We start from the raw sequence: 26638 nt of genomic DNA on the forward strand, positions 1-26638 counted from the left end.
CGGTCACGGAGCAGAGGAAGTCAAGCTTAAGAAAGACACTTCGTCCTCTTCCTATACAAGTGATTGTACACAACATAATTGAGCCAAAGAGATACAAGAGATTGTACTCTGCGGCTTGACTCGGTTTCCTTCATCTCATTTATCGCTTTCATTTCACTTGATTGAATATTTCTTTTGTAAAGACAATTTGCTTCTTTATAAAATTCATATATTTGATCCATCGCATTTTTTGCCATTGTTTATTTTTTGTTCATATTGAATGCATTTATACTTTATGCAAATTTTCATTCCAACGCTTAAGCCAACTTGAACAATTGGTAAAAGCATTTTTAACTTAGATTGTTCGAGAGAATAACTAAGCCGCATCAAGTAGAACGCCTAGTACAGCTAGAGATAGACTTACTGGTGTTTATTGCATTATATGTTAGACGCATGCATCCTAGAGATAGGTTTTGTATGTTGTTCGCATTGAGAAGTGTTGAATAAAGTCTAACGCATGAAAAAAAGATAAGCAAATCATCCCATCTCATCCACATCACATTCTGGTTTGTGTACACTCATCTTAGACCAACGCATCCACTTACATTCAACTCCATTTTCGCATGATCCATCACTCACCACTCAAGTCTTTTGTATCTTCTTGCACAGGCACAACATTTTAGTGTAAATAACACATTTCTCTCATTCATTTATGAAAACCCCTACAATAGATACAACGCAAGGTCTGCGTTTATTTAACTAGTTCGACCCTGGACTTACTAGGAACCTAAATTAGATTTATACTTAGGTCTGGTTTAGGAAAAACTTGAACGTCATTAATAGGAGTGTCGTGTGCATATCTCTAACGCATCAACGCGTTACAACTACTTAAACGCATCACAGCATCAACGCATCATTTATACTTGGCACTTATTTTTCCAACTTATTTTATACAATACACTCCCTGCTCGAATCACGATACCAACGAACAAGTTTTTAGCGCCGTTGCCAGGGATTCAGAAACAATACTAACCAGAAATTTCATTTGTATCTGTTGTAGGAACACTTCGGTTGAGAGAGTATTACAAGCTAAGCCTAAGCTTGTGAATGTTTATGAGTAAAGAGAGTACTCTTGAACTCAGATACGACCCCGAGATTGAAAGGACCTTCCAACGTAGAAATCGATCTAATCGTCGTCGAAGGTTGAGGCAGCAATTTCTCAGACAACAGAACAAGCAACGGGCAATGGCAGAAGAATAAGCAAATCAGCAACTAGCTCATGCTGCACAGAATCCAATCCTGATGGCGAACAGCAGCACACGTCCAATGAGGGAGTATGCGTCCCCTGTATTGTATGATTTCTCTCCAGGAATCATATACCCAATGCCGAATGGAACCAGGTTCGACATGAAATCTGTTATGCTCCAAATGCTCCAGACTATTGGACAATTTGGGGGTGGTCGTGGTGAAGATCCTCATTCCCACGTGAAGCATTTCCTGGAAACGTGTAATTCATTTGTGATTCCTGGAATTACGTCAGAGGCGATCAGGCTGTCTTTGTTCCCCTATTCTTTGCGTGATGACGTAAAACAATGGGTGAGCTCAGTAGAGCCTGGTGAAATCACCACCTGGAAGAAGTTGGTGGAAAAATTTATGCAAAAATATTTCCTACCTACCACCAACGCGAGGAGGCGTCGAGAGATTATGAACTTTGAACAAGAAGAAGCCGAGACCTTAAGCGCTGCATGGGAGCATTTTAAGGGATTGGTAAAAAATGGAGACGTTCAAATGGACTACCTCTAACTATCCAAATGGAGACGTTCTATGGAGGATTGAATAGAGCATCGCAGATGGCAGCAGACACAGCAACGACTGGTAGACTTATGGACAAATCTTACACTGAGGCTAAAGAGATATTAGACCGCATTGCTAAACACAACATGGAATGGGTGGACGATATGTATGATGGAAGAACTGACAGGAAGAAGAGATATCAGAACGTTAATTCTATCGATGCCAATGAATTAATTACACTTTCAGCTCAAGTGGCTACGATGACCAGCCTTTTGTAGAACATAACGCTAGGAAACGCCTCAAATCAGTAGAAGGTGAATCAGGTAGAAGCGTTCGGGCAACCCATGGTTAGTTGTGTGGGCTGTGGAGATCCTCACTCCTATGTTGAATGTCCACAAAATCCGCAGTTAGTATGCTTCATAAAAAACAACCCATTTTCCAATACATATAATCCTGGATGGAGAAACCATCCAAATTTTTCTTGGACAGGAGGAAATCATCAGGAGCACCACCTAAGGTCGAACCAACAACAAAGGAATGAACCGTCGCCTGCATTTCAACAAACGCATCAACCACATCAACAACCCTTTAATAAAGGAGGACAGACGTCGAGCTCAGGATCTTCGCTTGAGAACCTATTGAAGGAATACATAGCCTAGAATGACGCGCTGCTGAAAAGCCAGGCATCGTCTATCAGAAACCTGGAAATCCAGGTAGGCCAAATAGCAAACGAGTTGAAAAGCAGGTAGCCTGGAGTTCTATCTAGCAATACTAAAACAGCTGGGAACAACAATGGGAAGAAGCAATGTTACGCGGTGACGTTGCGAAGTGGAAAAGCTCTTGAAGAAAGAAGAATGAATCCAAGAAGCAGCAGTCCTTTGAAAGAACGCGTCACACGTTCAATGGATCAAGAAGAAAGAATGCCGGAGACTACAAGCCATTTAGAACCCAATACGTGTAACGCGGGAAAGCTTGAGGTGCCGCTGAATGCACCATTCCCTAAGCGTCTGATGAAGAAGAATGATGAACAACAATTCAAGCGCTTTCTTGAGCTCCTAAGGCAGTTGCATATCAACATTCCACTTATAGAGGCCTTAGAGCAGATGCCAACATATGTTAAATTTTTTAAGGACATTTTGACGAAGAAAAGAAGAGTCAGTAAGAAGGAAGTAATCGCGCTAACGCATGAGTGCAACGCGTTATTAAGCAACAATCTACCAAAGAAGCAGAAGGACCTTAGGAGCTTCATTGTTTCTTGCTCGATAGAAGGATTGGATATGGGTCATGCATTGTACGATCTGGGAGCTAGCATTAATCTCATGCCACTTTCAATTTTTAAGAAATTGGGGATTGGTGAAGCACAGCCTACTTTTGTTACTCTTTAGCTCACTGACAGAACAATTAAGTACCCAAAAGGAAGGATTGAAGACGTTCTGGTGAAGGTTGACAACTTCATATTCCCAGCAGACTTTATTATCTTGGACTATGAAGCGGATAAGGAGGTACCAATTATTCTTGGATGCCCCTTTCTAGCTACTGGGAAAGTTTTAATTGACGTGCATAAAGGCGAATTGACTATGCGCGTAGATAATCAAGAGGTGAAGTTTAATGTGCTCAACGCATTAAAGTTCCTAGATAATGAAGATTGTCAATTAAACAGTATTGAGTTGCCTGAAGAAGAGACCCATGTATGTGAGGTCCTCGCATTAGAGAACCTGAAAGAATAAAAGCCGCCAAGTCTTAGTGAGCGGCAGACAAAACCAACGCGTCCATCACTTGAGGAACCACCAGAACTCGAGTTGAAACAGTTACCTGGACACCTAAAATACGCATTCCTTGGAACCAACAACACTTTACTTGTGATCATTTCCACAAATCTTATAGAGCCTAACGAGCAATCTCTCTTGCAGATGCTGAAAAAGCACAAGTGTGCAAAGTCTAGATGCTTGCGGATATCCGTGGCATTAGTCCATCTTATTGCATGCATAAGATTAGATTGGAAGAAGGGAAGTCGGGTCAATCAAACCTCAAAGAAGGCTGAACCCCATAATGAAAGAAGTGGTCAGGAAAGAAATTTTAAAATGGTTGGACGCGGGAGTCATCTATCCTATATCCGATAGTAGTTGGGTAAGTCCAGTCCAATGCGTTCCCAAGAAAGGGGGAACGACTGTGATAGTCAACAACAATAATGAACTCATACCCTCAAGGATTGTCACGGGCTAGTGCATCTGTATGGATTACAGGAAGATCAACGCGGCAACTAAAAAAGACCACTTCCCCCTTTCTTTCATCAATCCAATGCTTGACAGACTTGCAGGCAAAGAATTTTATTGCTTTCTGTATGGATACTCTAGTTATAACCAGATTTTGATAGATCCGAAAGATCAGGAGAAGATAACATCTACCTGTCCGTTTGGAACATTTGCATTCAAACGCATGCCTTTTGGGCTGTGTAACGCACCTGGGACATTTCAAAGATGTATGATAGCTATCTTCTCTGACATCCTAGAAAAGACCGTTGAAGTCTTCATGGATGATTTTTTAGTCTTTGGAGACTCATTCCAGTCATGTCTAGATAATTTGTAGGTCGTCCTCGCTCGATGCGAGGAAATAAACTTGGTGCTGAATTGGGAGAAATGTCACTTCATGGTGACTGAAGGAATTTTCTTAGGGCACAAAGTATCTAAGGCTGGCCTTAAAGTAGATGAAGCCAAAATAGATGTCATAGCAAAACTTCCACCACCATCACATGTTAAAACTTTACGAAGTTTTCTAGGGCATTCTGGCTTCTATAGACAGTTTGTTAGATGATTCTCTCAGATTGCACAACCTCTGAGCACGTTACTAGAGGCGAACCGGCCCTATGATTTTAATGAAGACTGCACTGACGCATTTGAAACCTTGAAGTATGTGTTGACGACAGCTCCAGTACTAATAGCATCAGACTGGATGCAGCGCTTTATTCTCATGTGCGACGTGAGTGATATGGCAGTAGGAACAATGTTAGGGCAGAAGAAGGGAAATTTGATACATCCCATCTCTTACGTGTCTAAAACACTAAATGACTCTCAGGAACACTACACCACCACTGAAAAAGAAATTTTGGCTGTAGTATTTGGTATTGAAAAGTTTAGATCTTACCTAGTTGGTGCGTCAGCCACCATATATACTGAGCACTCAGCCACCTGATGAGTAAAAAGGACGCGAAGCAGAGATTGATAAGATGGGTGCTACTACTATAGGAATTTGATATAGATATTCAGGACAGAAAGGGAACCGAGAACCAGGTGGCTAACCACCTGTCCAGCCTAGAACATCAAGAAATGTAAGATCAAGAAAGTGAAATCAAGGATGCATTCCTTGATGAAAGCCTGTTCAGAGTTGAAGGTAGGGAACCTTGGTATGCGGACATCGTCAATTACTTAACTACCAAGCAATTCCCTGGGAACTTCAACTCTCAGCAAAAGAAACGGTTAATACATGACAACAAGTTTTATTTTTGGGCTGAACTGTTTCTATAAGCAAGGCCCTGACTCCATAATGCGTCGATGCGTTTCGGAGGAGGAGACACAACACATCTTAGCTGAGTGTCACGACTCTCTTTACGGAGGGTATTTCGGTGGGCAGAGAACCGCTGCGAAGATCCTTCAGAGCGGATGTTTCTGGCCCACCCTCTTCAAAGACGCAAGGGAGTTTCTTTGTAATTGCAACCTCTGCCAATGCACCGGGAATATTTCTTCAAGGGACGCAATGCCCTTGAACAATATTCTCGAAATTGAGTTGTTTGATGTTTGATGTATTGATTTTATGGACCTTTTCCCTTATCCTGCAGCCAACAGTATATCCTACTTGCAGTAGACTATGTGTCAAAATGGCTAGAAGCAGTAGCCTGTGCTAGGAACGATGCGTGCACTGTTTCCAAGTTTCTTACTAGGAACATTTTCACGCGATTTGGAACGCTAAGAGCCCTGATAAGCAATGAAGGTACGCACTTCATAATCGTATCATTTCTAAATTACTTGCAAAATATAATGTTAGGCACAAGATCACTACTACCTACCACCCACAAACAAACGGTCAAGCGAAAGTATCCAATCAAGAAATCAAATCTTTCCTGGAGAAAGTCGTCAATGCAACGCGGAAGGATTGGGCACAGAGGCTGGATGAAGCTCTCTGGGCCTACAGGACTGCTTACAAAACCCCTATAGGTATGTCTCCATACTTTCTTGTATTTGGAAAAGCTTGTCACTTACCTTTAGAGTTGGAGCACAAGGCATTTTGGACAGTTAAGAAGCTAAACATGAACTTGGACGCTGCAGGCGCTCAACGCAAACTTCAGCTCAATGAGCTCGAGGAGTGGCGATTGAACGTGTACGAGAAAAACAAGCTATACAAAGAGAAGACAAAGCGTTGGCATGACCATCGCATCAGCAAGAAAGAACTTGTTGTTGGCCAAATAGTTCTATTGTTCAATTCATGTCTGCATTTGTTTACAGGAAAGTTAAAGTCCGGGTGGTCAGGACCCTTTATAATTAAGACAATCTTTCCATATGGAGCAGTGGAATTAATACGAGAGGATGACGCTAACGCATTCAAAGTAAGTGTCCAAAGCGTAAAGCCACACTTTGAAGATGGACTAGAACGTCACAAGTCATCTCTCGCACTACGCGAATCCAGCTGAGGCCCACGTCGAAGCATCCCTGCGTTCACATCGCCATATATTCCACGGACGCTTCCTCTATCCTTGTATTTTTGCATTCTGTATTTTATAATGCGTTTGAGTATGTTGGTTTGTTTGTTTGCATATGATTTCAAAATTGATTGTTCTATGTTTCTACCTTTATAAATTATAAATTTTACTTGTTTTCTTTTTAAATTTTTTTGTATAATCGAGTTGGGAATAACGGACGCGTTAGACTCAAGTTTAACGCATGGCCTAGTTGACGGGACGCGCTTGAGAATACAAAAGTACTCGAGTGCTTAGAACCCAAGACGTCCCTTCAGCTTTACATTTATTACAGACGTCAGGCGCCGCCTGACGTCAGCCCACTAACCTTCTCTCAGCCTATAAAATGATCGAACGGTTCATTTCGTTCTTCTTCCTCATTTCACTCTCGAGCTCTCTGAAACGAAAAAGAAAAAAAAAACCCTAGCCTCTCCGTTTCCCCAACCTCTGATCTGCTCAAGCCTACCTCCGGCCACAATGTCGTCTGCCTCAGATGGCCAGAACCAAACCGTGAGCTTTGGGAACGACTCTCCAGTAAGTTCTTACTCTTCCTCGTCTATTTCGCTTTCGCCTCCCCTAAGCCCTAAAAATACCTTCAAACCCTCTGTCCAATCCAAACCTACACACAGCGAAGCAACCTCCTCTTCCTCTCAAAGGCTGTCGAAGCCCTCCACAACACTCATTAAACTCCCTTCCAAAACCTCTAAAGCCATCAATACTCTTTCGATCAAGATCCCTCAACTAAAATCGAAAACTACCCCTATGCCGAAGCCCAAAACACCTGCAAAATCGAGGCTACGTCCATCATCTACGGCTGCCTTTAAGCCCTACAGCAAGCCTGCCCCACCATCATTCATTCCTAATATAACCCCGATGGGTGCAACACATGACCCCCTTCCAGCCTACCTTCACATTGCCCCATCTCTAGCCGTGCGTCCACTGCCTCCACTTTCAATCCAACCCTTAGCAACCATCTACCTTGTCGACTCAGACGCGTCTAGCCAACCACCACATTCGCCCTTCGTCATATCCTCCCCTTGGATGCCTCATACCCCAGTGGGCACCCCTCCATTCACTCCACCCATACCCCCCTCTGACAGTCCTGCGTCAGAGTGTAACCCTGAAAAGTTGGCTGAGTTGGCTCGACTGGACGAGCAGGAAGTATTTGGAGCTATTTTGGCGAGCCTCAATCAAGGCCAAGAGGAAAATCAAGTGATCCGTTCTGACCCACCTAATACATCACTCGAGTTGGACGAAGCAGAGCGATATGTTATGATGCTAGAGGCAGAATTAGAAGAAGAAGATAGAGAAAAAGATAGAGAAGGAGATAGAGAAGAAGAAGATGGGAGGATTGGCCCAGACACGTCTCAATCACGCCAAACCGATGCGAATGAAGGGCCTTTAAAATCAAAGAGAGCAACAAGGAAGAGAAAGTTAATATTGAAGGAAGAAGATGAGCAATCTGCATCCGGCCTTGAAGATGCAACGCATGGGAGTTGCTCAAGGCACGACGCATTAGAGAAGGACTTAGAAGACTACCAACCCACAAGGCAAGAGCGAAGGAAGAGGACTCTCCAAAGGGAATTGGAGAATGAATTGAGAGAACTAGAAAGAGAAGCCAAAGAGCACGTGGCAGGAAAACACAAGGAAACTGATGCATTACCTAAGAAAACCTTAGGAAGAAAGCGTCAATTCAGTGATATATTGGTAGAAAAGGGCTTCTTTCCCGAGCGCCACCCACTGCCTATATACATAACAGAAACACTAAACGCATTAGGGTGGAGTCAATTCTGCGTTGGGCACACACGTATTTGGCCCAACCTCATCTGCGTCTTCTACAATAGTGAGTTTGATATGGAGAAAAACACAACCTTTGTTGATGGGGTATTACTTCTAGAAACGGTGTGTTCAACATTGATAGTAATCCAGATGCGGAAGGTAATCACATCTTGGAACAGCTAATGCCAAGTCAATTGGAAGATGCGTTTAGAACGGTAACCAAACCTGGAAGCAAGTGGCAAACTTTTAGAAACGGAGCAAAGATGCTAGCTTCCAGGAACTTAACCCCAGATGCGAATTTATGGTATTACTTGATCAAAAGGAGCATCATTCCTACAACGTATGATGAACCATTGTCAAAAGAATGCGTCCTGGCTACCTATTGCGTCATGCAATGCATCCCTTTAGACGTTGGGAGATTAATAAGGGATCAGATCAAGACCATCAAGACCTCTGGAGGATGATCATGAAAATATCAATGGCTTGATAGATATAAAGTTAGTAAGGCGCCTACTTCGTGGTTTGCCGCATCAACCTGCCTTACCCACCAAGGAAGTGGCAACCAAGCCTTGATCATCAAAACGCGCCTCCAAAAGAAGACGCGTCCAGATTGTTGAACACAGCGATGAAGCTTCAGAGCATGAAGAATATGAAGTTGAGCTTGAACTTCCGGGTGAAGAAGCATAACCAATCCTCAACCTTACTTTCCATGACTCACCATTGGCCCCGCGAGAAGGGAGTCCTGAACAAACGCACCAAGAACCAACTCATATGGATCAGGACATCCTTTATTCTCTTCCTTCGCCCCCACCAAGTCCAATTCCTAATTTCGTGCCACCTCTAATAATCTTTGAACCAACTGGGTTAGGATCGAGCAACGCAGCAAATTGTAAAGACCCAGTTGGAAGAAAGAAGAACCAACCCCACCTCGATGCTGCGCTGATTTAGAAGAGTTGAAAACTTTTATCAGTAATCAGCTCAGACCATTGGCCACATCCATCAAAGGTCTCCAGCAACAAAATCGGAATCTAAGAGATTATCTAAGGCAGCAAACAAGACAAATGTAAGACCAATTCGTTTATACAACGCAGTAAATCAATTAGGTCTTGGTTAGAATGTTTGCTCTACCTCTACTGCCTGCCCATCTTAGAAACCCTCTGCGATTTATGGATGAAGACCCTGGAGAAGAATACAGAGATGACGCGCTAGTACAATAGAGTTTCGGGGTGTTATGTTATTTTTGTATTTTGATTTAATTGATATTCTTTTGTATTTGCTTGACTTGTTTATTTACTTCATGTGAATCTACGAAAATTAATGAGAAATTCATATCATTTTGTTCCTTGCGTTTGACCTTAGGAAACTTTATTTTTGTTCTTTAGATATTTTCTAAGTCTTGTGCATTGCCGACCTCAATGATATCAACTATATGAAATTTATAAGTATAGAGTATGTGTTAGGAAAATCAACAAGGCCTTTACTTCTCTAAAAAGACTAAGTTTACTTTCTAACACGTGCAAGCTTCTAGTCTTAAACTCCTTTCGGACTCTCAAAGCCTTTTTGAAATTTTGTTTCTCTTTAGCAATGAGGATTTAGCTCGTCTCTAAATTTTGGATGAGTATAGCTCATCTCCAAATTTGGGGATGAGGGAAATTCGAGTTAAGACGCATCAACGAGTACATCATAAAGAAAAGGGAACAAAATAAGAAAAAAATGTTAAATGCAACTCCTCTGACATTACTTCAAAAGAAAAAAAATCCTTAAAATGGCATGAGTTAAGTTGGAAAAGGAACTTAGCCATAGTTGGATGCTTGCATGACACCCGTGGGGGCAAGCCAAAATGAAGTTAAGTCTCCTAGACCAATGCGTCCCATAGAACTCCTCTATCTAGTCTGAAGAAATTATATCTTGAAATGCATGAATATTAGATATGAGTTTAGTTGTGAAGGGTTCTCACCCGTAGTTGGATGCTCGCATGACTCCCGTGGGGGCAAGCCAAAACAAAAGTGTGATATCTAGAACAACACATGGGTAAAGTAAAAATTCATAATTTTTTTTTCTTTTTATCCGACATTTATCTTAAAAAGTGCATCTAACGCATTGCTGGTTTAGAAAAAACGAGAATGTTTTAAGAAACGAAATGAGTTGGTGATAAAAGGTCTGCTGCATCTGAAACTAAACATTAGTCCTTTTAGAAAAGAGTTAATCTGAGTTATACTTTCCAAACACTTATCTCAAGCTTATGAATGAATATGATGAGAAGCGAACTTTGCACACCTAAGACAAAGGAGATAATAATGAATTATTTTAGAATGCTTGAGGATAAACATTGTTCAAATTTGGGGGTGGTGATAACTTGTAGAAATACAAGTTATTTTTGCTCTTAAATTGGAACAACTAAGGTTTTTAATGATAAATTCTGCTCATTTTTTAAAAGAAATGCATGGATTTATTCAAACATTAGCAAACTCATGCAAAAGAAGTTTTATTACTAAATATCGCAGCACAAACACATTATATTGCAGGATTTTAATGCGAGGATTAACATTAACGCATTAGACGAGTGCCGCAGGAAAAGTTGTAATGCATGGGCCATGCGTCGGAGGGAATTCAACGCAGAGAAGGTACATTGATCCAGGCTGATTGTGTCACGTCACCACTTACAAGTATGGGCATCTACAGTAGGCGCCGTCTGAAAAGCTTCCAAGCAGCAGGCAACATCTGAAAAGCTTCCAAGAGTCAGGCGGCTGACCAAGGCACGGACTTTAATGCTGACCAGGATATGGACTTTAATGCTACCCATTCACAAGTGGACATGACCAATGCCTATAAATAGATGAAGTCTCTCCAGAATTCAGAGTAGAAGATTATTCAGTTCAGAAATTATCAAGATCCTTACTCTCTGTAATTAGTATAGTCATAGTTTAAGCTGTGTTGTGGTGCCAAGACGATTAGAAAGGTTGAGAACCACCACCACCGCCGGTCAGGGAGCGGAGGAAGTCAAGCTTGAGAAAGACACTTCGTCCTCTTCCTATACAAGTGATTATACATAACAAAATTTAGCCAAAGAGATACAAGAGATTGTACTCTGCGGCTTGACTCGGTTTCCTTCATCTCATTTATCGCTTTCATTTCACTTGATTGAATATTGCTTTTGTAAAGACAATTTTCTTCTTTATAAAATCCATATATTTAAACCATCACATTTTTTTCCATTGTTTATTTTTTGTTCATGTTGAATGCATTTATACTTTTTGCAAAATTTCATTTCAACACTTAAGCCAACTTGATCAATTGGTAAAAGCATTTTTAACTTAGATTGTTCGAGAGAATAACTAAGCCGCATCAAGTAGAATGCCTAGTATAGTTAGAGATAGACATACTGGTGTTTATTGCATTCTGTGTTAGACGCATGCATCCTAGAGATAGGTTTTGTATGCTGTACGCATTGAGAAGTGTTAAATAAAGTCTAACGTATGAACAAAAGATAAGCAAATCATCCCATCTCATCCACATCACATTTTAGTTTGTGTACACTCATCTTAGACTGACGCATCCACTTACATTCAACTCCATTTTCGCATGATCCATCACTCACCACTCAACTCTTTTGTATCTTCTTGCACAGGCACAACATTTTAGTGTAAATAACACATTTCTCTCATTCATTTAGGAAAACCCCTACAATAGATATAATGCAAGGTCTGCGTTTGTTTAACTGAATCCCTGAGTTTGACTCTGAACCTAAATTAGATTTATACTTAGGTCTGATTTAGGAAAAACTTGAAGGTCATTAATAGGAGTGTTGTGCGCATATCTCTAACGCATCAACGTGTTACAACTACTTAAACGCATCATAGTATCAACGCACCATTTATACTTGGCACTTATTTTTCCTACGTATTTTATACAATACACTCCCTGCTCGAATCACGATAGAAAAAAACACTTTTCACAGATGGTCTAATCCTGATCATTCGTGTAGGGATATGCGAGCGGAGACGTCCTATACAAACAGTTTGTATAAGACCTGACCATGAAGTGTTAACGTCTCGTTATATAACACTGTTCATGACAGAGACTTCACTTCATTAGGATGCCCATAGGTAACATGACCTCAATCCTGAGTGAGTTAGGAACTCTTGCCATTGATGGCGGTCCTTTGATTTGTATGGGTGCGAGTGGCCAGTTCGCCGATTCAAACCTACCATTTTGAGGATTTGTCTAATTTGGGAGCTAGGTACTCAGCTACACAAGATGGAATTCACTCATTCCCCAAGGTAGGTGTAAGTAGATAGATAGCTCCCTTAAGGGCTGATTCTGGGGCTTGAACGATGTGGCGCCACACACCTTCTCTTGGCCCGAGAAATGTTCATACATAGTTGGACTATGTTGTATTGTTCATTAGAGGAATCAGTGGTACTTAAGGAGTGAGATGTAACTACAGGGGCATAATGGTAATTTGGCCCAGCTGTGCTTACGAGCATCTGTGAAGGGTCATCGTACTCATGATTGGTTATATTCGATGGACACAAAAATATTTCTTTGGTAAGAAGAGTTTAGCTGCTGATCTTTAGTGGAATGCCTGACAGTTAATGGATGGTGGATCTCGTGGCTAAGAGTTTAGTCAGCTATTCACGGACTATTGAAGCTTCGAGCCACAGGTCCATTAGGTCCCCTGGGTAGCTTGGATAAAGTCGAGAACCAGTATTTGAGTTGATTTGAAATGTTCAAATTGACAAGAGGAAGTTCGATTATATATGATATAATTGGACTGGTTAATTATATATGATATAATTGGCTAAATGTGTGAGATACATTATTTTGAAGGAAATTAGATATAAATATGATTTATATCAAGTACAGGAGAAATACTATAGTAGATATGTGATATCAAACTATAGGGTAAAAATATAATATGATTATATTTATTAATTAATTAATTGGTTAATTATATGATAATTAAGCCAATTTTCACGTTCGGACGTGGGTTTGTGGGCAACGTCGGTTATTGTAACCGATGAGTTAAAATAAAAATTGTTTTCATTTTTGAATCGTTCAATCGAAAGCCCCGAAGAGAAATTGTCAAAAGAATTTCGGAAGAGCACGTTGAAGAATTCTAAACGATCGCTTAAGAAAATCGAGAGACTATACGATAGCTTTTCTCCACCTAAACGATCATCCACCTCGAGCTAAACGATTGCACACTGTCGCCTACATGATCGGTTAGCTTCTCTAAACGATCGTATAGTGTGCCGATTTAGCTAAACAATCGTATACCTTACCTAAACGATCGTTTAGTAAATCCTATACGATCGTGTAGCTCCTCCTAAACGATAAGAATTTCTACTATGTGATAGCGTTTTCTTCCCTCTCACTTGCTTATCACCTACACGATTTGTGTTTCGTCGTTCCTCTACCAAATTCACCAAAGCCCACCCTTTGGGTTTTTCAGTCCGAGAATACCCGGGGCTCTTTAGTGGTGGTGTTGTCCCTGTTGGATAAAGTAGATAATCAGTGTTTGGGTTAATTTGAAATATTCAAAATGACAAGAGGAAGTTCGATTATATATGATATAAGTGGACTGGTTAATTATATATGATATAATTGGCTAAATATATGAGATATATTATCTTGGAGGAAATTAGATATAAATATGATTTATATCAAGTGGAGGAGAAATTACTATAGTAGATATGTGATATCAAACTATAGGGTAAAAAATATAATATGATTATATTTATTAATTATATGATAATTAACCTAAAATATCTCTCGGACGTGCGTTAGTGGGGAACAGCGTCGGTTATTGTAACTGGTGAATAAAAATGAAATTTGTTTCATTTTGAATGGTTTGAAAAAAGATCGGAAGGTTTGCGTTGGTGTGAAAACATAATCGATCGCTTAAACTCGAGAGCCTATACGATAGTCGCTCAATGCTTAAACGATCGCATACCCACCTAAACAATCGCCTATCTAGCACCTAAACGATCGCACACTAAGTCCTAAACAATCGGTTAGCTTTCTTAAATGATCGTATAGTGTTTCGTGTTTGCTAAATGATCACCTACTGTTTTCTAAATGATCGTTCAATAAAATCTACACGATCGTGTAGTTTCTTCTAAGCGATAAGCATTTTTCTATGCGATAGCTTCATATTCTCTCCCACATGCTTATCGCCTACACGATCGGTTCTTCCTCCTACCTCTACTAAACTCACCAAAGACCACACTTTGGGTTCTCACTCCAAGAATACCTGAGGCTCTTGTCTGGTGGTGTCGTCCCCTCTGCGTTCGTGTGTTTGCGGTTGTTCGTGCTGCTGAAGTCGACGCATCTACTGGGCGTTGGTTGTTCGAGTAAAGGTCTTTCGCTGTGTTGAGTTCCATATTTAGAAGAGCGTCTTCAACTGGTATGAGAACTCTCTCCCTTGTTATTTTTATTATTCAAAGCATGCCATTAATTACTATTTGTTTGCATAACTGTGCGTTTAAATGTATATGGTCTATTTCGGTCACTATGAAATTGGAGCGATCCGAACGCACTCATGTAACTCTTCATTAAGAGATCCTTTACAGACATCATGACCTCATACTTCTTGGTAAGAACGTCAAACAGACTTGCCAAGATGTAAACTCGAGCCTTATCATTGGCCTTTGTCCAACGGTCATTAGCATCATTCAATGTTTGGTACTAGAGGACATTCCTCCGTCAAGACAAACTGCAAATTATCAATAACCAGAATCGTATTCAAGTTAGATTTCCATGTCACATAGTTTTCACCGGTTAATTTCTCATTTTTAAGCAAAGATATGATTATGGAAGACATACTGAAACATATAACAATCAGTTGACCATATTAGTTATATTTGTCATAACCCATTACTTAATAATCCAATCAATTTAGCAAAAACATATGTAATTGTAGAACCTTAATTAAACTATTGATTTTCATTTTTGCAACGATACTTTAGAGGTTTAGAGCAACAGCTACCGAAGGGTGATCAGCTACTCTTTCCCTGAATTGAACCAATCTCAACCAATCACTAACACCAAAATAACTTTTATTCCTATAGTTTAGCTAACGTTGTTTCGATCAATGATTTATTAACTAATTTAATTCATCCTGTAAGTGTGACCCTCCCATTTTTGGATCCCAGAGGTACGCTTCAACAGGCTATCGAAGGGAAAGACAACTATTGAAGATTAACCTAAGAAACCCTATCCATTAATGGAGTTTGCGTTATTCCAACCCCTATGATCAGGCCCACTGAAGGGATGGTCACTCCAGGACGACATGCAGATGGACCATAGGAATCTCAGGGTGCAACCTAATGTAGGAGAACGAAGGATACGTTGACACGCATCCATCTCCCACTTACTATGAATACTTTCTCCATTCACCTTGTTATTGACCCATGCAAATATTTTCTGAAGGGAAGCCGCGCCCAGGGCGACTCAAGTCGAATATGAATCTCACAGTGTGAACTCTTGGGGACGTGAGATTTGAAATTTGATATATCACATATACCAATATCCTCCCACTAAAGTATTCTAATATTTTTAGGATTTAATTATACTTAGTTAAAACCCAACCAATGAATTTATCTAATTCCTTTTAAATATGGTCAATATAACATTTATATTGAATAATTTAATAATACATGATTTCATTTATTAAACTCTTGTAATAAAATCAATCATTTATTACATGCTTATAAAATATTTGCCCAATTCACCTTCCAGGCCGGTTCCCAGGTGGAGGTGTTCCGTTTCTGTCAGCTTAAATACCCCTCCTAATTATAATCTTCCTTAGACAAAGGTCTCTTATGGGCAATTATTTTATAAATTTAATCTTTTAATTACATTCATTTTAATCCTATTAAAACAAATTAAATAGATTAACCTAATTCTAATCCCATTAGAAATTAACATAAGTATAGGTTGATCAATTTTAAACTATTTAAAATTAATTTGGACATATGTTTGCATGAACTCTTGATTATAGATTTAATCTATCTCATTTAAACTAACTCTTATATTTTAATGATTTATTAAAACCTATAAATTTGCATCTAATGACATTAATTAAATACAAAATTTATATTTATCTAGGTAATGTCATGCTTAATTCAAATTTATTTTCATTTGATAAATATAACAATTATATAAATCATACATGAAAAAACAAGCATTTACATACATCATTCCACTATTTATTATAATAATTTTAGTATATAGTATGATGCATGAACATGCTTAGTGTATACATCAGTAATATAACATTTACATTACGATGCATGAGCATGCTAATTTAATCATGCATCCATAAAATATAACATTTATATTTCATATGATGCATGTACTTGTTTATCCTAAGGTGGGTATTTTTGAATCTATATGACGTACAGTATGTAATATGAATCCAAATATTGATTTAAACATCCATCCAATGCATAATTTAATTAATTTAAACAACAAAATTGGACCGATTTTGGCATCCTAATGAAAAATTAATCGATTAAATTAGTATAACTATTATGTTAATTTAATTAATTAATAATAAATTAAAAAATACATAAAATGAACTAGACCAAAACATTGCAGCTAAGATGTCCGGTGCATGCCGCCTACACTCCGTCAAACCTTGGAGTATAGTAATCCTGGGATTTGTTTCAGTTGAGATTGAGAAGGCTTATAAGCCAAGGAACTTGTATTCGTGACTGTGAGTGGTTTATTTTATATTATTTTGATATGAAAAATATATATGTATGATTGTATGCTATGATTTGTGAAATGTGATGACATTATCTATTTTACTTGATTATTATTTTAAAAAAAAAGATTGAATCTTGATTTATGAATTCCTAATTATTTGATATGAGCTAGATTTATGAAAATGTAGTCTGGAACTTGATTTTACATTGTGACTTGTATGGTTTTGTAAGAAAACCTCTTGATAGTGGAATAAATGATGTGGATTGGTTTGTGAAAGTGATTTAAAACTACTAATTCTTGTACCAGAGAGATGATTAGTTTCCCATGCTACTTGACTGTTTTTCAGTAGCACCTTCAGGTAATCAAGGGGCTATCGGGGTCAGACGTGGCCAGAGTATACCAGGAAGTCCAGAGGAACCTGTGGATATAGCACCATCCAAGCTATTAGGGGGCTATCGGGGCTAGATTTGGCCAGAGTATACCAGGAAGTCCAGAGTAACTTGGGCTTTAATGTGTATCTATTTTTAGCCATGAGGTAGCTCTACATGCACGTATGACCCTGTTATTTGGTTTACACGGGGGGGAGGAGGAGGAGGGGGTGGGCATTCCTTGTCCAGAGTAACCTGCCGTTGTAAATGAGTATTTGGGTACAGAGTTGGTGTGAATTTCTTATAATTCTTAAATGCTTTATAATGTGCTTTCTATGAGATATGATCATGCCACTATTTTACTAGCACGAGTTTGAGATGTTATTAAATCTTTTATACTTTTTCAACGATTTACTGAATGATTTGACCAACTTTATTGATGATTTAGAAAGAGAAAACTTATGTTCATATTAAATTACCACTCACTGGGTTTTAACTCATTCTTTTGAATGTTTTATGCTCCCCCAGGTAGCGATAAAGTTCTAGATTCAAGCAGAGTTGTCCGCTGCCACAAGTCGAGGGTCTCTTACTACATTATAGGTCTACATGTTTTGAAGTCCTGTTGTAAATAGTTTGTGTATCAAGAACCATATGTATTTCAGTTTTGGGAACGTGGGACAAAAGTAGATATTTGGTTGTATAGTAATAAAAAGTGTATTTGTAATACATAAACTTTGTCGATGGTTTGTATATAATAGGAGGTGGGCAAGCTATGAAATGTGTTTGGAATGTAGTGAAATGGAATATGTCGAATGGAAATTAAATGTACTAAAATGATCATTGTGTAACTATTTAGGTTCATGTATAGGTTGAATTGGTTAGTTGGATGCTAAATGTCATCAGGGGAGGTGATGCTTAGCATTCACACCTCTTTCTAGATGAGATGGGTAATCTGGGAGGGGAAGTGTGAGATCGACAACCTTATCTAGATCTGAACAAGATCGGTTTGGGTTATGTAGATATAAAATCGAACCCGGATCGGGTTGGTCAGTTTTAAAGAAAATTTGACCCTTGTACACCTCTACTTTTATCAGATTTATTAGTGACATACTTATTTAAAATATTAGTCATATACTTAAAATTCTATCAGTGATACTTCTATATACTTCTACAAGGGTCTATCAGCATAGTGATAGTCACTGATAGAAAGTGATAAAAGTTTATCACTTATGATATCAGTGATATAGTTGTGATAAAAATCTATCACTGATAGATAGTGATAGAAGTCTATCATTAATATACTTCTTTATTCTATCACTTCCATTGTTGATTGATTTTTATTTGTTACTTGATGTCTATTGGTGATAGAAGTTGATAGAGTTAAAATAACAAAAAAAAAAAAAAATCAGTTATAAACTTCTATATACATCTGTCAGGTTCTATCAGACATAAACAATCATATATAGTATATCAAAGTCTATAAATAAAAAGATGTATCTGTCATATACTTATAATTCTATTAATGATATACTTCTATATACTTTTATCAGGATCTAATCCAACTTAATCGAAATTACTTAACCAAGATGAAATTCAAAATTAAATTTTAATCGACTAAAATTAACTTTTTTAAAAAAAAAAATGTGGGGCGTTACAGTATCAGTAATACTTGTATATACTTCTATCATGGTTGAAAAACACCTCAAAATTAAGCGTTTGGATCGAAACAAGCTAACTAGAGAAAAAAAAAAAAAAATAGAAATACTCCTTAAGAAAGTCAAAGTTTGACTTAGGACAAGAAAATGAGTGAAAAAGGTATGGACAAATGCTGTGGCACGCATGGCGCCATGCTTGGCACGTTAACTCAAGGCTGGAAAATTTTGTAGCAGTGTGGCACTGCGGTTACTTCAAGTGAGTGTTTTTTTAAAGCGACACCCACGGTAGTGTTTTTAGCTAGATAATTAGTCATTTGTCATTTTGGAGGGGAGATCGAGAGGATTTCAATTAGCGCTTTTCCAAAGAGGCTGAGAGGCGGCTACTCATAGTTTCAAAGCATGATGTTGGGATTGAATAAAGTTGGTGAAGGAACCTATGAAGGTCTTGAGCGGAAACGTGAAGATTGATCACAATTTCAATTTTACAGAATACCAATTTATAGTAAACAATTATGCAATTCAATTAAAATTTACAACCAATTGAACAAGAAAAGAGAAAAAGATATAGGGTTTCAAGAAACCCTTAACTTTGAAGAACAAATTTCTTCATGAAAATTCCCTTCTCCAGATTGTCACGAACAAAACACTATCAATCTCCAAATGGCCATCACCATGAAAATTTCCTTTGTTTTCTCTAGGATGAGAATTTAAGAAGTTGTGTGAGCTCTTGGAATTTTGAGAGAGGGAGAGATTGTGATTTGAGAGGGAAATGAGATAGGGAAAAAATCAGAGAGAACCCTAATCGTTTTCTTAATTCTTCTGTTAAGAAGATCAAGCAATACCACTCTATCCCTTAACTTCTCTATCACGTATGAAAAAAAGAGAAAAGAGGGGGAAGGAGTTAAATTCAAATTTTAATATTAAATCAATATAATAAAATTTAATATATATTTATATAATAACTAACTTATCATATAATATATATTAAATCATATGTTATATCACATATAACACATAATCTATAGTTTTTATATTGTTTCAAATACAGTATAACCTATAGTTTTTAATTCTCTCATTAATACATGATATTTAATATAAATCCGATTTATATTAAATTAATTATATGAATCCAATTCACATAATTAATATTTGAATCATATTCAAATATTTATTTCCTCACAAATAAACTTTATATATAATAATTATATCACATATAATTAATTCTCTCATTTAATTTGAACAATTCAAATTAATCCAAAATAGATTTTCATAAATCCCTTTTGAGCTACAGAAGGGATCTTATGGACATGTAACTTGAAACTCCAATGGTACATGAATAATTAATTAAACCCCTTTAATTAAATTATTCAACATCCATTAACTGCGGACACTCCACTAAAAACCGACAACTGCACTCTTTGCACTACAAATATATTTTTGTGTCAATTGGATATAACCAATCAATAGTGTGATGACCCTTCACAAATTGCTCGTAAGTATAACTAGGTTACAATTACCGTTTTACCCCTGTAGTTACATCTAACTTCTTAAGTACCACTAATCTATCTAATGAACAATAAGTCATAGTCCAACTATGACCAAACCTCTCTCGGGATAGGAGAGGGTGTGACGTTAAATGTTCAAGCCCTGGAATCAGCCTTTAAGAGGGCAATTTATCTACTTACCCCGACGTTAGGGAATGAGTGAATTCTGTCTTATGTAGCTGTGTTACTAGCTCCCCAATCAGACGAAACCCCAAAATGGAGTCGGCAATCTGGTCACTCTCACCCATAGAAATCAAATGACTGCCTTCATAGGCAGAAGTTCGCAACTCATTCAAGATTCAGGTCAAGTGAAATGTAAGTCTCAATTATGAACGACGTTATATAATGAGACTAGTCATTTCATAATCCAGTCTTATACAAACTTCTTCGTATAGAATACCCCCGCTCACATGTCTCCACATGAATGATCAATATCAGATCATTTGTAGTACTTTACAACAATTGTAACATCTATAATGCGAGCTGTACTTGTAGTGTCACTAGGATAAGGTATCCGACCTTATCCATCTACTACAAACCATTTAGGTTATCACTTAAACATGATCTATTGGTATGTCTCTACATACATGTTTAAGCTACGGTTGATAACCTTGGATGTTAGTTTATTGGTTTGTGGTTTTAATTCTACTAAATGTCAAATAAAATATTTTTACAATATAATTATAAACTACAGGACCCTACGAGATTTAAGCAATCTCAACAGTTGGATCATGAAGAAGGTGTTGATGCGATGTCGACGATGGATAGAGATCAGCGACTAATTCTCTATTCTCTCTTGTATTTCTCCTATAGATTTATATATAAAATGATTATGTTGGTTGTTTTGAATATGATGAGTGGTTAGTTTATTTGCAGTTCTAGGGTTAGATTGATTTTGTGGATTATTCTAAATAATTTAACTAAGTAAATGCATATTCCTTTTTTATTTTTATTTTTTTTTTTATCATGTTTGCATTTACTAATGGAATGTTTTATCATCATTTTATTGAATTTAGGTTTTTAATTTTGCATAAGAGAGAGGATTCAAAACTGAAAGTAGCAAGTTAAACTAGCATTGGATTGTTTGTGAGGGTGACAAGAAAATGCTAGAGGTTAAGAACGAAGGGTCTTAATGTTGTGTTTAAATAGTTTGATTGCATGAAAGTAGGGTCCACAATTAGGTCTTAGAAAATGTTGAGCTCGAAAGAGGTAACTTGGAAAAAAGACTTCTAGAGGAAATGGGTAACATCAACAATGCAAGCCGCACTCGTAGTATCACCAGGATAAGGTATCCAACCTTATCCACCTACTACAAACCATTTAGGTTATCACTTAAACATGATCCACCTGTATGTCTCTACATACATGTTTAAGCTACGGATGATAACCTTGGATTTTAGTTTATTGGTTTGTGGATTTAATGCTACTAAATGTCAAATAAAATATCTCATATTTTATTAAATAAATAAAAAATTTGTACAATACAATTACAAACTATAGAACCCTACAAGATTTAGGCAACCCCAACAGTGGGATCATGAAGAAGGTGTTGATGCGATGCCGATGATAGATAGAGATCAACAACTAATTCTCTATTCTCTCTTGTATTTCCCCTACAGATTTATGTATAAAATGATTATGTTGGTTGTTTTGAATATTATGAGTGGTTAGTCTATTTGCAGTTCTAGGGTTAGATTGATTTGAACAATGTTTGTGGATTGTTCTAAATAATTTAACTAATTAAATGTATATACTTTTTTTTTTATCATGTTTGCATTTACTAATTGAATGTTTTATCATCATTTTATTGAATTTAGGTTTTTAATTTTGCATGAGAGAGAGGATTTAAAACTGGAATTAGCAAGTTAAGCTAGCATTGGATTGTTCGTGAGAGTGATAGGAAAATACTAGAGGTCAAGAACAAAGGGTCTTAATGTTTTGTTTAAATAGTTCGATTGCATGAAACTAGAGTCCACATTTAGATGTTAGAAAAAGTTGAACTCGAAAGAGGTACTCTAGAAAAAATACTTCTAGGCTTATGTAACTGTATGAATTTATTGAATGGAAGCTCTTTGATTGCACAAACTTGTTGAATGAAGTTGATACCCTAATATTACAAGAAATCTAGGCTTTAATATCAATTGAAAAAACTAAAAATGGATGTATAATGTCGGTTTCTTAAAAAAAAATACGGATCTTTAATGTCGGTTTTAAACTGACATTATAGGCATACCTATAATGTAGATTTAAAACCGACATTGTAGGTGACCTTAATTTTTGAATCCTAAGATAATGTTTTAATCTTGAATTTTTGCTTCCCACCACCCTCATTTTCATTTGCCTCTCAAATTTATTTCTTTTTTAATTTAGATTTTGCTTTTTTAGAAAAGAAAGTCTCCCACTCACTCCCCTTTTTCCCTCTCTCTCTTCCTCCCTCTCTCTCCCTCTCCTCGTCTCACGTTACCCCCACCAAAACCTTCCTTTTGCGTGTTGCTCCAGCCCGATTGACACACCCACGACCTGCAATGACTGGCGGCAGTACATCAACCACCAGTGAGCGACAACTATGGTGCTTCTCTGACAACGCGAGCAGTACAGGCAACCATCTTCACATCTGACAAAACCTAAAACCAAGAACGGGTTCACAAAGACCATCCCATGATGTCGTTACCTTTGACAACCGTGAAGCAACTACCCACGAACCAAGGCATACCAACACTAGCGTTTTCTCCTATTCAGTGGGTTTCGAAATTTACTCTTTGAATTTCGACATCGGATTTGAAATACCCACTTTCTAATGGCTCCAAATATGTAGGATTAAATGAGTTTGGACGCCAACCAACGAGATTTCAGGTCGTTTTGGGTGAGATTCAGTGGCTATATGACTTTAAATCCCTTTTCAATTGAATGAAGCAAAGTTATCCTTTCAATAGGCCAGCTCTGAATCTGATAATCTCATTGAGGAAATGCGTTTTTCTTTTCATTTTGTGTTCAAAATTTTAGGAGACAAAAATTGGATTTACATGAAGATTTAGGTAGATAACTTTGTAGGACAGTCCAAAATGTAATGGGGTTGGATCTGATGAACTGAAATGGAAAACAAATTAGTTTGGTTTAGTGTGATTTTGAAATTTCTCCAAAACCACTTTTAGTTCTTGCAAAATTTATAAAATGCTACGAGCAAAATAAAACCACCGCTTTTAATGATTATTGTTGGCTTTAATGAAGTTTAAGAAAGAACTTGTGAGGTTTTGTAATAGTTGTTACTTGTTAGTACTTTGTGATGTTTGTGATATTTGGAACTTGAAGAAACTGAATTTGGTTTGAAAATACTATTCTTATTTTTTCTCAAAATTAATTCATTAACATCTTAATTCACCAAATGGTTAGGTTGGCCATTGGCTTGTTTTAAAAATGGGGGGCATGGTTCATACACCCAAATGAAAACTTGTTCCGCCCTAATTATCTATTGCATCATTGTTTAACAAATCTGCTGAAATCACCAGAGTTTAAGTCAAAATGGGAGTCGAAAACTGACATTGAAGATAACTGGCATTGAAATCTTGGTAATCTATAATGTCGGTTTAAAACTGACATTAAAGACAATCGATATTAAAGACTTTTTATAATACGGTTTTCGAGATCGTTTTTTAACTGACATTATACCCCTATAATGTCAATTTTAAACCGACATTAAAGCCCATTTTTGTAGTAATAAGAAGTTTTTAGCTAGTGAAGTCTCCCAATCAATTGTTTACTGGTCCCTTAATTTTTATGTTTACAAAACCGCCATCATTTTACAAATTTCTAAATAAGATTAAGATAGTTTCTTGATAGCTAGTAGAACCAAATTGTTAATTCATAGAGGACGATACTTGGTTTCACAATTATTTTACTATACTACTCGACACGTAGTATAGAGGATGACACTTGCACATGCCAAGGGTCTATCAACATACTATAGGTTTTGGTTATATTTCTGACCTCAAATTATCAAGGTGGGTACATGTAAAAAAAAAAAGAAAAAAATAATAAGTTTATCACTAAACATAAACCTCAAACAAATAAAGTAAATAGAATTAATGATAGACTTATATCACTATCTAGTAGATGACAACTATCATTGTCTATCATTGAAATCAGTAATTTCATGCCTCCATTATTTTGTGTGCCGTCAAAGACCTTTTTGAACATTTCCTATGTGTTTGAAGGAAAATTTTACTATATTTACAATTAATTTTAAGTTTTGTTATTTTTATAATATTTTAGCCTTCATTGTGTTGTAAATGCAAGGGAGCCCAAAAGAAGAATACATAATCTTCCTATAAATACATTAAAAAAATTAACAATTTTTTTTTTTTAAAAAAATTACAGTTATTGATATAAATACTCCATATGAAAAAGATACAAAAACATAAAACTATATTATTGTCGTGATCGTTGGACAAAATAGTAAACGATATTTATAATCTTATCAAAAAAGATATACGATCATTTAGGTCACGATTGTCGTTATCAATTTTAACTGTTGGAATGGTAATTGAAGAAATTTGACGATAAAATCTGAAAAATATTTAAAATGTTCACAAAAAAGACTAATGTGTCTCATGTAACTTTCAAACATAATTGGAATGGGTATCCTCAATTCCGCAACCAAATTATGGATGAGGATTATAAATTTTATTTTGGAGCTCACAGTTGATTACTATAACATAATATTAGCAAACAACAACAAAAGTAATTAAATGAGCCAACATTTCTTATTATCATTGATTGATTACAGTTACAAGAAAGTAAACATGAGCAAAATTTTATTGACGTAATTCTCATGAGTGAAAGGTGTGTAATTAAAGTGGTACCCTGTCCCATCAATGTGATTTTATCCCCCATCCTTTTTAATTACCTGATTAACATAATTGAGAAGGAAATGTGCATGTAGTCCTTATGGCAAATGGTTGTCATTAATGTCAATTCAACTATAGCGAAGTGGATAACACACAAATTACTATCTTAAAGGTTGATGGATATTCCTTTCCCATAATTGTTAAATTACAAGTTTCTTATAGATTTTTAATTTTGTGTTTGATATGTCTTTCAATTTTCACATTTAACCTATTAGACATTTTTAAAATTGAAGAATATACTAGACACAAAATTTTGAGAATTTATGGTACTATTAAACATAAAATTCAATTATATTTCTGCACTTGTGTATATCAATTAATTTTTAAAGATTTAAAATATATTATTATCACAAAAGTAAAAGCTTAAAGATTTATTAGATATTTTCAAAGTTTGGTAATCTATTAGATAGGTTTTAAAGTTTAGTGATATAATAGCCATAAAATCAAATTTTCATTGACCTATTAGACACATTTAAAACAAAGAGACTTTTTAGATACAAATTTAAAAGCTAGAGACTAAACTCATTATTTTCATTGAGAAACATAAAACGTTCGAAGTCAAGTTGAAAAATTATTCCTCCCGTATTTCTTCCTTTTCTACCTCCACTCTTGGTCTTAAGACAAATCTAGATAATATAGTTTCGGCCAGATTTCGATAATATTTTAGGAATTAACATCATTTTCTATTGTATCAACTAAATAGTTAACTTTATTTGAAGACCATTTAGAAACTATTTATAAACTACTGGGACAATTAAAAATCAAATTCTTCGGTAATGGCCAAACATGTTAAGTAAGTTAGAAAAAGGTATTGCATACAAATAGTGAATATATAATTTACCTAGGGTGTGTTTGGTCCTAACTTAGAGTGGATTGAGTGAGTTATAATAATCCACGTAGCGTTTGGATTACGTGTTAAAATAATGGAGAGTTAGAGATATTTTAACCATCATTTTGCTACCGTAAAACTATTTACAACTCCATTATTATAATAATAACCAATTCTCTCTCTTTCTAAGGTTTCCAATAACTCCATCCCACCGACGACCAACTTTAACGATCACTTTGGCGGTTAACTCCAATGTATACCACATCCAACACTCAATTTCGACAACAAGCACATTCAATTAGCTTCAATGATTACATCCGATGGCCGACTTTGATAGTCTATAGT

At 36.7% G+C, this 26638-nt stretch overlaps 1 protein-coding gene across 1 annotated transcript; it reads left to right on the forward strand.

Moving 5' to 3' along the window:
* The first annotated feature begins 1790 nt into the window (after positions 1–1790).
* LOC120073639 (uncharacterized) lies at positions 1791–6309 on the forward strand. The gene is made up of 10 exons (XM_090312008.1): positions 1791–1939; positions 2020–2120; positions 2554–2942; positions 3159–3275; positions 4594–4921; positions 5029–5098; positions 5606–5695; positions 5812–5981; positions 6033–6186; positions 6270–6309. The coding sequence occupies exons 1-10, from the start codon at positions 1791–1793 to the stop codon at positions 6307–6309; spliced, it is 1608 nt and encodes a 535-aa protein (XP_090168134.1).
* The last annotated feature ends 20329 nt before the right edge of the window (positions 6310–26638 follow it).

This window comes from Benincasa hispida, chromosome 3, assembly GCF_027475165.1.
Source record: "Benincasa hispida cultivar pf3 chromosome 3, pf3_genome.v1.1, whole genome shotgun sequence".
NCBI lineage: Eukaryota > Viridiplantae > Streptophyta > Magnoliopsida > Cucurbitales > Cucurbitaceae > Benincasa > Benincasa hispida.